We start from the raw sequence: 13,234 nt of genomic DNA, 5'->3' as shown, positions 1-13,234 counted from the left end.
ATGACAATCATGAGATTAAACTGTTCCTGGATTTGTCGCTTGCAATCAATTCAGTAATCCTTAAAGCATCATTGCATCTATAAAACTTAGATCTTTTATTCCAATATATGCATTTTTTTTTTACTATACAGAACTCAATACATTTAACCAGTAAATTTATTTTTCATTTCAATTATTAATTTAGAAGGCTCCACTGTGAGCAGCTTTGGTAATCTTAGGTTTAATATCCCATGAAAGTCTGAAATTCAGTTCAGACTCAGCTTCTTATTCCCCAGAATGTCATGGGGGGAAGGGGGGAGGAGAATCAAAATAATTCTGTACATCATGTTAATCACTTGTAAAGGATCATTAACTGTGTACTAGGAGCCCCTTCTCAAGTGTAGGGAGACATTTCGTAGTTTAATGGCCTCCCTTGCAAAACTACATTTGTACACTGACAGTGAACAATCATGCTGAAAATGGATCCTCTGGAAGTTAATTGTATAGAAAGGCTCTATTTTTCATGTGACACTTCCACATACATTGGTTTCCCGGGAGAAGATGGAGATCTTTGAATAGCCATGGTGGCCTCAAATCTGTTGCTAGGACAACAGGAGATTTAGCATCTCCTCTGAAGAGTAGGATACAGAACAAGTTAACAGAGGAGAAGTTTCCTCATTATGCAAGAACAATTGAATGACTCCAGATTACAGTAACTAAGGTGAAGATGGTAGGATACAGAAATATAAACTAATTGTGGCAAGATGCTCTTGTGGCCAAGGCACTAAACTGGGGCTCAGAAGACAAGTGCAATTCATAGCTATGCCACAGACTATGACCTTAGGGATTAAGCTGTGTCACGGTTTACCAAGTGAAAAACATAACTATTGTTTATTTTTTAAATAACTGGCCAGCCTACTCCAGTAAAAGGGCTGTAATGTTGCAAGAACTATTTTGATTTGATGTTGTGCACAGAACACATTTAACAGATATAGTAAACAAAGTTTTTAATTTAAACACTTAATAATTTCAGTGTTTTAGGCATTGTGAGTTTGCCTAGAATTAGCTTCTGAGAAGCTCAGTGCATTGATCTACATACCCATCGTTTATGTCTAGAAAATACTGAAGAGCAACCATTCAGAAAGCACCATCTATCCTGGGGGCTGAGTGAAGTAGGAGTCCTTTGGAAAAAATAGTAGGTGGCCACAACTAAATACTACCATAACGCATATCCATAAGGAGGTAAATTAAGGCTGCAGGCAACCTTAATTCTTTTCTAATCTTTAGTGCCTGATTTTGCTACCTCCATGTTTGTCTTAATGTGGTTTTCTGGTATACATTTCTTTAAAAATTTTAAGAAGCAAACTGAAAACACAAAATATCATATGGAATCATACTGACCCTTCCATAAGTCAATGGCAGGACTGGCACCTTTAGATCCATAGTACAAACCTGTACCACTTGAGCTAATTAAGTAATTGGTAACACAAGCAGACTTCCATCCTTTGTGGACCAGCCTCTAAAGGGGTATGAGACACTGCTGGGGATGGGTTTCATGCTATTTGCTAACAGCATAGGAAGGCTGGGGCTCAGAATCAGGTTCTGGAGGAATACCCTCTAGGGATGGTTGCATACTGTTTGCCTATATCCCATTCTCCCCACACAGGGCACCCCTTCTGCCTCTGGAGTTTATCCCGTTCCATTCTAATTAGCCAGTTTCCTCATCCATGCTACCTAGCGGGGAGCACAGTGGCCCAAACAGCAAGAAATAGAAATTTTGTGCATGTGTTAACAGAAATTTTCAGAGGCTGATATAAAGTTTGAGTGGATTGCAGAGACAATAAATAGCATCTCTGAAGTCAGTGCCGATCCCCACCCCCAAGCATGAAGGTGCTAGGGTTTCTCAGAAATATTTTAAACATTTAATATTGGCAAAAAAATGTCCTTAAATTCATCAAGACTGCTTAGTTTTTTCCCCTCAAGTTTTCTCCAAAAGTCATCCTGCATGGAAAATTTCAACCTAAGCAGTTTAAATTTGACAAAGTTATAAGCAACTGAAAACAGTTCTTAAAATGCCTGTAGTTATAATTTGTTTTTGATTTCTAAAATACAGAAAAACATAAAAACATCCAGTATCTTGTCTGGCTTATTCTAATATAAATCCAAGGTCTGACGCTATTACAATGTGTAAGAGATATTCTTGATCTTTTTTAAATAGAGATTGTTTTCTTGAAACAAAGTGGGGAAAAGGTAGTCTGTAAGATATCTCCATGCAACTGGGGAATGCTGAAGGGGGCAATCACATCACTAACAGAAGACAAAATGAACTTTTTGCAATACCAAGGATTGAGCCCAAGAGAAAAAGGTTGGTGTATGGGGGAGAAGATGAAAAAGGTGCAAGAGCTGGAGTCTGAGGAGAAGTACTAAGAGTTAGTATCAGTAGCTCTACTAAGTTACCACATTACAATTTTGCATTGTTGGATGTATCTCACATTGTGTCTGAGAGCAGAAGCTAGCCCTAAAAGGGCTTCAGTGCCATTTTGTAACCTTAACAAATGACAACATTAAGAAAAAAAAAAGCTCGATTTCAGTATAAGCAACCCGCTCTCCCACCTCCACCGCTGCCTTTGCTATTTAAAAGGTCTACCAACATTTTCAATGAAGTGGCTCTGAAACTTAGGAATAAAGTCTAGAGCAGAAATTAATGATTACTGGAACTGTCTACAGTACTGGTGCACACAATAGGGGGCTTTTCCCTCTCTCCGGGCAAAAGAAAAAAAAAAAATCTAGGGATTGCATTAACTGCCTTCCAGAAAACAAGGCTGAACCTGAGTTTTGCTTTTTTCATAACATATTACAAGGCCACTTTTTTGCAGTCATATCCACAAAGACGAGGATTACAAGAAAAGAAAAAGTACGCAAAGCTGGAAAACCCCAGAGAGGTGAAGAACAAAGTCCACTATGTAAACATTACTGTAAAGGACAGCAATAAGTAATAAACAAGGTGGGTGAGGTTATATCTTTTATTGAATCAACTTCTGTTTTATTCAACAGTGGTAGGTGCTATCTTAGAAATACTTAAAGTGATCATTACTGCTCTGCTTTAGTTGTCAAGGCATTCTTCATTTTATTTATGCACTTAATTCTATATTACATTTTGCTTACTAGTATAAAACAAAATAATACCAGGTTCTATATTATGAATTGAGGAAAACAATGTCTATCAGAGGCAGACAGTGGATATACTAGAGAAAAATGTGAGAGAAAGTCACGAGAGTCTTCATATAGGATCAGTGTTGCTGCTATGAATTAAATATAAACAATGAGCTCAATTATTTTCGTTTTATAGCAGCATCTGTATAGTAAGAAAAAACTTGTCTGAAGAATGAGAGGGTGAATATTTTATTGATTTTATTACAAAATTACATTTTGCCAACCTAGTTCATGCAGCAAATACAAGCAAGGCCTTTTTATTTCTCTTCAGCTGGATCCTTCTAAGGCTGATGACATTCAGATGTCTGCCTATTAGCATCCTAGCAGTGTCTTGGCACACTGAGCCTAGACTTGATGCACAATATTACTAGACACTTACACGTTTTAAGTTTCTCCAACTTATTACTATGTGATATATCCTCCAAATTCAAGTCCTTGTGCAAAACTAACAGGGCTAAATCAAGAGCCCAAATTAGCTTTTATGGAAAAACTGGTGTGACCATTAATTTTCTCTTGTATGTTTCATCTGTTCCGGGTTCCATTATCACCTGCCTGATTTTTCTCTTGGTCCATTAATTCAGCCCAAATAATAGGAACATGCTATGTGTTCTTAGAGTGTGAGCTAGCATAACCAATCTTTATGAAGAACAGAATAGCAGTACTCTTGGGCAACTGCCTGAAAACAATCGATGGTTGCAGTCACTACAGTATTAAGCATGATAGCAGTTATATTTCATGTTAAATGTCACTGAATTCCCAGAGTTTACATAGGACTCTGAATTTCACCAGGAAATCTGTAATATAGCTGGGCCCACCAAATGAAAAAATAAGAAAATCTGCTTCTGGCTCATCTTAGATACCTCCCTCCTAGTTGCCTAACCATCCATTGTCACAGTATCTGAGTGCCCCACGGTCAATCCGTTTATCTATTTTCATAATACCCTGTAAGGTAGGGAAGTGCCGTTAACCCCATTTTAATGGAAATGGAAGCAGAGAGATTACATGATTTGCCCCATGTCACACAGGAAGTCTGTAGCAGAGATGGTAATTGAACCTGGATCTCCCAAGTCCCAGGCTAGTGCCCTAACCACTGGACCATCTTTCTTCTCCAGTTGCAGGCTAGAGATCCTTAATGTCACCACCATACAACAGGTTGCTTGTTGCCTTGTTTATATAATAGATACATCCAAAAATTACTTAAAGACCATGCTGCCCCCATTTCCATCCTTATCCACACTCCAGCTGAGTCATTTCTTCTACCTCTGCCTCCATTACCACTGCTTGCATTTTGTCTTCATCGTACAAAGTGTATGGGGTTTTTTTATACTGTGTCTAGGCAGGAAAACTGTATAATGCCAATCATCAATATGGAACACTAAGACAACCATTACCGCTCCAGAAATGAGCACCACCTTTTTAGTTATCAATTCCAAGAGTCCCAATCATCTTCAACTGCAAGCAAAAATTTAATTTCTTCCAGCCATGGAATTTTTATTTTGCGCAGTTCTGATTGTGAAAAATCATATTGCCTCTCATCTAGTCTGTATATATGTAGCACAAGCCACAATCCCTACATGTTTTGTATCCAAGCAAATTAGATATACTCAAAGAATGACAAATGGCTTCAATGATCCCATTAGTTCATCAGTATCATGGATGAATATTAAAGTAACACTGTTGGGTAATTTTTTATAAGAGTTTTACCTAAGTTAACACTTCAGTGTTAGTTTAGTTTATTTAACACATTGAAAGTCAGTGACATTTGATCAATGACTAATTTTGTGTTCAGGAGTTCTCATGAACTTGCAGTGTTTGGTTGGAAACATTTTAAGAAGAGTTATCATTGTGCTTAATATTAATCCAATTCCCAAGATCACACAAAGAACTCCAAGAATTCAGGCTTCTCTCTAGCATGCGCCCCTCCTCCTCTACCTTTTCCCTTTATCAGACACAGCACAGTATGTGTGTTTGACTCTCTCTCTGACACATACAACCCCTCCCTTGCCATCACCCTCAGCCACACAGTTTTCTTTTCATTACTCTTTTCACCTCACCTTTGAGCTTCTCAAAGATCAGGGACAAAAACTCTGACTGCACATGTTACACTTGTCTAACGAACAAATTTTTTTTAAACAATTTAGAGTGGCACAAACACCCTGTTTGGGCAAAATTAAACGGGCCTACGACGGACATGGATTTAGCTTAATTCAGTAGCATCCCGAATTAAGCTAAATTGATATAACCCTCTTGTAAAGTAGATTTAAGTGTGTCCACGAAGAAGGGTTGGGGGATGGACAGAGATCAGTTCCACTACCAAAACGTTTTCTCTGGAACAAGGCCAGAGTCTTCCTCCTTAACACACACTGCATGCCTTTGCATTGGCTAAAATGACAATCGAGGACTTGGAATAACTCCCCACCCCAATCCACATTTTATCCACACAACCAAGAACTAGGTACTAGCCATCATGCAATGAGACTGTCCCCCTCACCACAAGTCACTAAGAAAGAAACCCCAGGGCGCAGCAGCGCTTGGAGATCTCAAAGCGAGCATTGGGGGGGGGGGGAAGGGGAGGACGGGCCAGACACCCACTGAAATAGAGACACCATCATAATAGAAAGCCCGAGTCCCAGCCCACCCATACTGTTTGTCCCCTGACCGTACAGGCTCCCCAAGACACCGCATTTAAAGCAAGGCACCCACAGCCCCCTTCCCCATACAAACCCAGCCCCTCCCAGCTCCCCCAGCAACCTGCCTCCCCACGTCAGCACGCCCCCCCTCCGAGAACAGCCCTTGCTTCTCCCCCCCCCCGCAGCAGTCCCTCCCCCAGGGCGGCCCCCGCTCCCCCCTTCCAAGCAGCCCCTCCCGGATTGGCCCCCGCGACGTCCCGTCCAAGCGCGGCCCCGCTCCGAAGCGCCCCCCGCGGAGCGGACCCGCAGCAGCCGCCGCCCCCGTCCCCGTTCCCAGCGCGGCCGGGCCCCGCGGCCGCACTCACAGTTCCGGATGTCGGAGATGAAGACCGCCAGGCCCCGCATCCCGTCTCCCTTCGACACGGCCGGCATCTTGGCCCAGCAGCTGAGCCCGGGGCCGTCAGCAAAACAGACCCGCTACAACCGCCACCACCTCCGCACTCGGGCTCTTCAGCCTCCGCCCGTCTGCGCAGGCGCACGCGGGGCCCGCCCGCTCGCCCGGCCGGCAAAACAAGGTGGGGGCGGGGGGGAGGCGGTGAGCTAGGGCCCCGCAGCGCCCCCTGCTGCGTGGAGAAGGGGGAAGGCGAGTGAAGGGGGGTTATATGCTTAATAGCTAGGGCCGTCAAGCGATTAAAAAAATTAATCGCGATTAATCACACGATTACACAAAATAACCGTGCTGTTAAACAACAATAAAATACCATTTATTTTAAATATTTTTGGATGTTTACTACATTTGGAAGTGTATTAATCAATTACAACACAGAATACAAAGTGTACTGTGCTCACTTTATATGTATTTTTGATTACAAATATTTGCACTGTAAAAAACAAAAAAATTGTATATTTCAATTCACCTCATACAAATACTGTAGTGCAATCTCTTTAGCATGAAAGTTGAATTTACAAATGTAGAATTATGTACAAAAAAACCTGCATTCAAAAATAAAACAATTAAAACTCTAGAGCCTACAAGTCCACTCAGTCCTACTTCTTGGTCCGCCAATCACTCACACAAACAAGGTTGGTTACAATTTGAAGGAGCTAATGCTGCCTGCTTCTAGTTTACAATGTCACTGGAAAGTGAGAACAGGCGTTCGCATGGCACTGTTGTAGCCAGCATTGCAAGATATTTATGTGCCAGATGCGCTAAAGATTCATATGTCCCTTCATGCTTCAACCAAGATTCCAAGGGATGTGCTTCCATGCTGATGATGGGTTCTGCTTGATAATGATCCAAAGCAGTGAGGACCGGCTCATGTTCATGTTCATCATCTGAGTCACATGCCACCAGCAGAAGGTTGGTTTCCATTTTTGGTGGTTTGGGTTCCATAGCTTCTGCATTGAAGTGTTGCTCTTTTAAGACTTCTGAAAGTATGTTCCACATCCCCTCCTTCTCAGATTTTGGAAGGCCCTTCAGATTCTTAAACCTTGGGTCAAGGGCCATAGTTATCTTTAGAAATCTCACATTGGTATCTTCTTTGCTTTTTGTGAAATCTCCTGTGAAAGTGTTCTTAAAACTAACATGTGCTGGGTCATCATCTGAGTCTGCTATAACATGAAATGTACGGCAGAATGCAGGTAAAACAGAGCAGGAGACATACAATTCTCCCCCCCCCCCAAGGAGTACAGTCACAAATTTAATTGACACGTTATTTTTTTAATGAGCATCATCAGCATGCAAGCATGTCCTCTGGAATGGTGGCTGAAGCATGGAAGGGACATAAGAATGTTTAGCATATCTGGCATGTAAATACCTTGCTACGCCGGCTACAAAAGTGCCATGTGAACACCTGTTCTCACTTTCAGGTGACATTGTAAATAAGAAGCAGGCAGCAGTATCTCCCGTCAATGGAAACAAACTTGTTTGTCTTAGCGATTGGCTGAACAAGAAGTAGGACTAGGTGGACTTGTAGGCTCTAAAGTTTTACACTGTTTTGGTTTTGAGTGCAGTTATGTAACCAAAAAAAAATCTGCATTTGTAAGTTATACTTTCACAATAAAGAGTTTGCACTTGTATGAGGTGAACAGAAAAATAATATTTATTTTGTTTATCATTTTTACAGTGCATATATTTGTAATCAAAAATAATAATATTAAGTGAGCACTGTGCACTTTGTATTCTGTGTTGTAATGGAAATCAATATTGAAAATGTAGAAAAACATCAAAAATATTTAATAAATTTCAATTGGTATTCTATTGTTATAAGTGCAATTAATGGTGACTGATTTTTTTAATCGCAGTTAATTTATTTGAGTTAATCGCGTGAGTTAACTGCGATTAATTGACAGCCCTATTAATAACACCAGCTCTCCCTGCCACCCCCAAGGTGTGGGTAGCCTATTGCAGGATCTGGGCACCAGAGCATAACACTGGTACCTGAGTGTGGTACCCAAGTGTGGTACCCAGCACTGAAGGAGAGCTCTGTGTGGCTGGAAAGCTTGTCTCTTTCACCAACATTGGTCTAATAAAATATATTACCTTTCCTTGTGTTTCTGGACTCTTTCCAATTTTTCCACATCCTTCTTGTAGTGTGGGGCCCAAAACTGGACACAGTACTCCAGATGAGGCCTCACCAATGTCGAACAGAGGGGAACGATCACGTCCCTCGATCTGCTGGCAGTGCCCCTACGTATACATCCCAAAATGCCATTGGCCTTCTTGACAACAAGGGCACACTGTTGACTCATATCCAGCTTCTCGTCCACTGTAACCCCTAGGTCCTTTTCCGCAGAACTGGTGCCGAGCCATTCGGTCCCTAGTCTGTAGCGGTGCATTGGGTTTTCCGTCCTAAGCGCAGGACTCTGCATTTGTCCTTGTTGAACCTCATCAGATTTCTTTTGGCCCAATCCTCTAATTTGTCTAGGGCCCTCTCTATCCTATCCCTACCCTCCAGCGTATCTACCTCTCCTCCCAGTTTAATGTCATCTGCAAACTTGCTGAGGGTGCAATCCACACCATCCTCCAGATCATTTATGAAGATATTGAACAAAACCATCCCGAGGACCAACCCTTGGGGAACTCCACTTGATACTGGCTGCCAACTAGACATGGAGCCATTGATCATTACCGTTGAGCCCGACAATCTAGCCAACTTTCTATCCACCTTATAGTCCATTCATCCAGCCCATACTTCTTTAACTTGCTGGCAAGAATACTGTGGGAGACCATGTCAAAAGCTTTGCTAAAGTCAAGGAACAACACATCCACCGCTTTCCCCTCATCCACAGAGCCAGTTATCTCGTCATAGAAGGCAATTAGATTAGTCAGGCATGACTTGCCCTTGGTGAATCCATGTTGACTGTTCCTGATCACTTTCCTCTCCTCTAAGTGCTTCAGAATTGATTCCTTGAGGACCTGCTCCATGATTTTTCCAGGGACTGAGGTGAGGCTGACTGGCCTGTAATTCCCAGGATCCTCCTTCTTCCCTTTTTTAAAGATGGGCAATACATTAGCCTTTTTCCAGTCGTCCGGGACTTCCCCCGATCACCATGAGTTTTCAAAGATAATGTACTTTGAAATGTAGTTTGTAGTTTTCAAATATAACGTAGTTTTCAGAATAATGTAATTTGCAAAGATAATGTACTTTAACCATGTACTGCAGTTTGTAATAAAACTTGTCCCGTATGTCTGGATTAAGATGAGTGAGGTCAAAGGTATATACCTATATGTCAACAACCTGGAGGAGGGTAGCTTAATAGTCATAGCCCCCTTCTTTTTTGCAGGAGCAATGGCTGGGTCTGCTGTGGTTGCTAGTATGGGTCAAGATGGTTTCTTGCTTGGTTTTAGTGGCTTCTGTTTTTTTCCTTCTAAAGGCTTCCTTTAGAGTCAGGAAAATGTCACTGCATTGGTCACACTTGTAACATGTGTCCAGGGATTTGTTGGTAACCATGAGGACTTGCAATGTAAGCCTTGGAATGTCACCATTCCTTACAGGAATGATCTTAAACTTTCTTGACGAGTCCATAAATGTCCGACCCTGCAAAATACACAGCACTCAATCCCACTGAAGTAACAGAATTTGAGAGTGTCAAAGCCTCCCAGGCTCAGGTCTAAAAGATGAAAAGACAAAACTTCAAGTATGTGTGGACTACAGAATCCAATGGGCCACAGTGAAACATGAGTTGTTACAAGAATGTTTAATATATGTAAATAGCTACTGAATAGATAAAGTGATAGACGGTGTTCAAGAACATGCAGCATAATTCTTGGGATTTGTACACCCAATACAAATACTTGCTGTTGTGCACTGGAAATGGCTTCCTTTGAGCCGCTCATTAAATCAGCTCTTAACACAGGTCAAACTCAAACAGTAAATGAAAGCAACTCAAACGATCTACAATTCCTTCTTGTTTGACTGCTAGATACTTCCTTTGGCTCATCCTACCTACAGGTTAATGTCACAGGATAAAGGAAATAATAACCTATATTTCCTGACTAACTCTAAAGAAATTTGTTTATGTTGAATATCTGTTATGCTGGCCGGTGTGACTACCCTGCAGATTGAAGTCCTCCATATAGACACAGCACAGGCAGAAGAGCAAGCCTCTTCTACATAACCTCACCAAGTCAACCTTAAAACGGACAGAGCACCTGCAGGAGCGAAAGAATCATGTAAGTCTTGCCAACCACTTCACTCCTTCATTTCTCTGTTGAGACCACAGACAAGGCTAACCATGCCCATTGTAGTGATTTTACAATCGGCTCTACATCTGCCCCGACTGAAACTAGAGTCTTGCTACACATACCCCACTGAATCAGTAGAACTAGCAACATGCTTCATTGTTTACAATTGTGACAGCAAATAGGACAATAGCATTGAGCTCCAGTCAGTTTATTAAAACCAGAACTACAACTGGGGTTGGTGCAGACCTGTACCAGAGAGTCATTGGGAAGGCAGAAACTGGAAAGTCCACAACAACACCTCCTTGTGGGGTGGCAGAACACTGTGCACCAGCGCTGTTCCAGAGGGTAATGCAGGGTAGGGATTCCTGGCTATGTCTCTTCATTTAGGGAGCTGTACCTGCAAAGGGATGGACAGAGAAGCAACATTGGCACAATAAGTGCTGGGGCTGAATTTATGCTCCTCTCCTTGGTATTCCTGTAAGACTTTTCAGAAGCTGGCCCATGGTTTACTTGGTCAATGGCTTGCCTGATCTCACAGGATAAGTAAAAGGCAGACTATAACGAACTCAACCCTCCTAGTAATCTAAAACTTTTCTGCAGTGCTTCCTCTGTCTGTCTTGCTAGCTCATTGAATCTTCCTTGCAGTCTCAAAGCTGTTTCCAGGTGATATTCATTTCACCAAATTTGTTAAGACGTTTTGCTTCTTCCCCTTGTGTCTTTAATCCTCCTTGATTCAAGAGCTGAATTAAATTATAGAAGATGATGCTGAGAGTCCAGTCTAGTGAGAAAGTCATCATCTCTTATGTTTCTTAGCTAGCCACTTGAAGTCTAGACTTTCCAGAGCTCCCTCTTCTGAGATCCTCTGAAATGCTAATCGACATAATCTACTTCAAAGGGCTGTATTTTATATTCTGGATTATTACATCCAGACAGTCTCCTCTGCAATTTGGTTTCTCTTTACCTGCAAACTTAAACAGAGAGAAGAAACTGTCATTTTCCATAGATCAAAGACCATTTTATTTTAAAATCAGACCTTGACACAAGACAACAGGCCTAATTCCCTTTGAAGCTTCAAGCTTATGACTAAACTACTTAATTTCCAGTTACACAAGAAATAAACTCCATAATATTTTAAGCAGGTTGGCCAAAATGATGTCTTGATCTAATTTCCACTCATAAGAAGACAGTGTCACCTGGTGGCCAAATGCACCATCCCTAACTGTGTGACTTTTTTGTATTAAGTTTCTTTACTGCTTTTGGGTCAAAATACCCTTGGAGAATATATTGGTACCACCACACATATTATTAATATAAACTCAGGCTTCACCAAGAAATGTTCCCCTCCTCCTTTTAGTATTCAATGCTATGAGCAGACTTGCAAGCCACCTCTACTGAGGCCGGTCGGAGTTTGTTTTCAGTTCTGAGTAATGCGTGGAAATTTTTGTTTTAGCTAGAATTTAACTGTGATGCATTACATGCAGACTTTTACCCAGACAAATTTAATATTAAATAGGACAAATAAGGATACAATCTATAAAAAGATAAACTGATACCTTCCATGTATCAAAGTAACACTGAATTATTATCCATGGGAGTTCAGGCATGCAGTGCTTGTGGGATTAGGCCTTCTATCTGTCTCTTTTAAAATGACATTTTCAGCTACTTCTTTAGGACGAATTTCTAATCTCTTACACAAGTACAATTTGACTCAATAGAAGTTCTGTATCTATGTCTGCAGATTGAATTTGACTCTTGCATATTGTACCCAATGTACAAAATCAGAGCAAGGAAAGTGGCAATTAGTTGGGGTAGTGAACCAAAAATATGACTTTACAGTTTCTTGCACCATATGTTCATTAGGACTAATGCAAAGTGGGTGTAAAATGCTGCCAAAACAGAATTGTGCTCACTTTGCACAAGTGTAATTGACTACACAAAGTGCAAGACCATGGAGAATCAGCCTCTGTATCTTGCTGTACTACTGTGAATCAGAGTTCAAAAACTTAAAATACTTAAAGTTGCTCCTTCAAAACCTTCCTACTATGTTATTTATTTGTGTTGTCATAGTGCCCAGGGCCCCATTGTGGCATGCACTGTACAAATACATAAAAAAGAGGCCGTGCTCCAAAGGGCTTACAATATATTTCAAATGACCTAATGTAAGTGCAGCCTAAAAATCTCAAAATCTGGAAAATTTCCTAAATGTCATAAATCCTTAGGATTCAGGAAAACTCAGAGGAGAAATCTAGCAAAACCAGGCACAGTGAGGCAAAGGTTTGAAATGAGTCATCTTAAATCTTTTGTTTGTGTTCAAACAATTATTGATTTGATGGCATGTTGTGGAGACAAACAGCCAGATCCTCAGCCCTGTTATGGCTGCTTTTTACCACTCATAGCGCAAAACAACTGAAACCAGTGAATAGAAGGTTCCCTTGGCATAGGAAAATCTTGTTCAGCAGTGTGGCTAGCTCGTACACAACACACTCCCAGTGTAGGGGGTGAGCAGGGTTATGGGTGGATGACTGCCCAAGGCACTATAGTCAGGGGAGGGGGCACACTGTGGTCAAATGGCAAGGAGTGGGGCGGCTCTGGCGTGCAAGGCCATGGAAAGGAGTTCTGGGCAATGGAGGGGAGAGAGGCAACAAGGTCCAAGAATGATGGGGGGATTGATGGGGAGGCAGCTGGGGCCAGGGGCAGTGGGGGGATTGGTGGAGACCCCGGGGAG

The 13,234-nt window shown here is 41.6% G+C and overlaps 2 protein-coding genes across 6 annotated transcripts in view; one reads left to right on the top strand and one right to left on the bottom strand.

The window, feature by feature from the left end:
• Positions 1-6,350, bottom strand: part of AP2A2 (adaptor related protein complex 2 subunit alpha 2) — a 98,779-nt gene extending 92,429 nt beyond the window's left edge. For all 5 annotated transcript variants that reach the window (XM_084632245.1, XM_084632246.1, XM_084632248.1 and 2 more), the window contains exon 1: positions 6,188-6,350. In XM_084632245.1, coding sequence (XP_084488371.1) covers positions 6,188-6,254 — 67 coding nt within the window. In that variant the 5' untranslated portion in view covers positions 6,255-6,350. The remainder of the gene's footprint in view (positions 1-6,187) is intronic.
• Positions 2,829-13,234, top strand: part of CHID1 (chitinase domain containing 1) — a 265,467-nt gene continuing 255,061 nt past the window's right edge. The window contains exon 1 of the mRNA XM_084632252.1: positions 2,829-2,983. The gene's annotated coding sequence lies outside the window, so the exon portion shown is untranslated. The remainder of the gene's footprint in view (positions 2,984-13,234) is intronic.

Source organism: Lepidochelys olivacea (genome assembly GCF_965140295.1).
Source record: "Lepidochelys olivacea isolate rLepOli2 genome assembly, chromosome: 6".
Lineage (NCBI taxonomy): Eukaryota > Metazoa > Chordata > Testudines > Cheloniidae > Lepidochelys > Lepidochelys olivacea.
The sequence above is the reverse complement of the archived record's forward strand: the minus strand, read 5'-3'. Positions and strand labels throughout refer to the sequence as shown.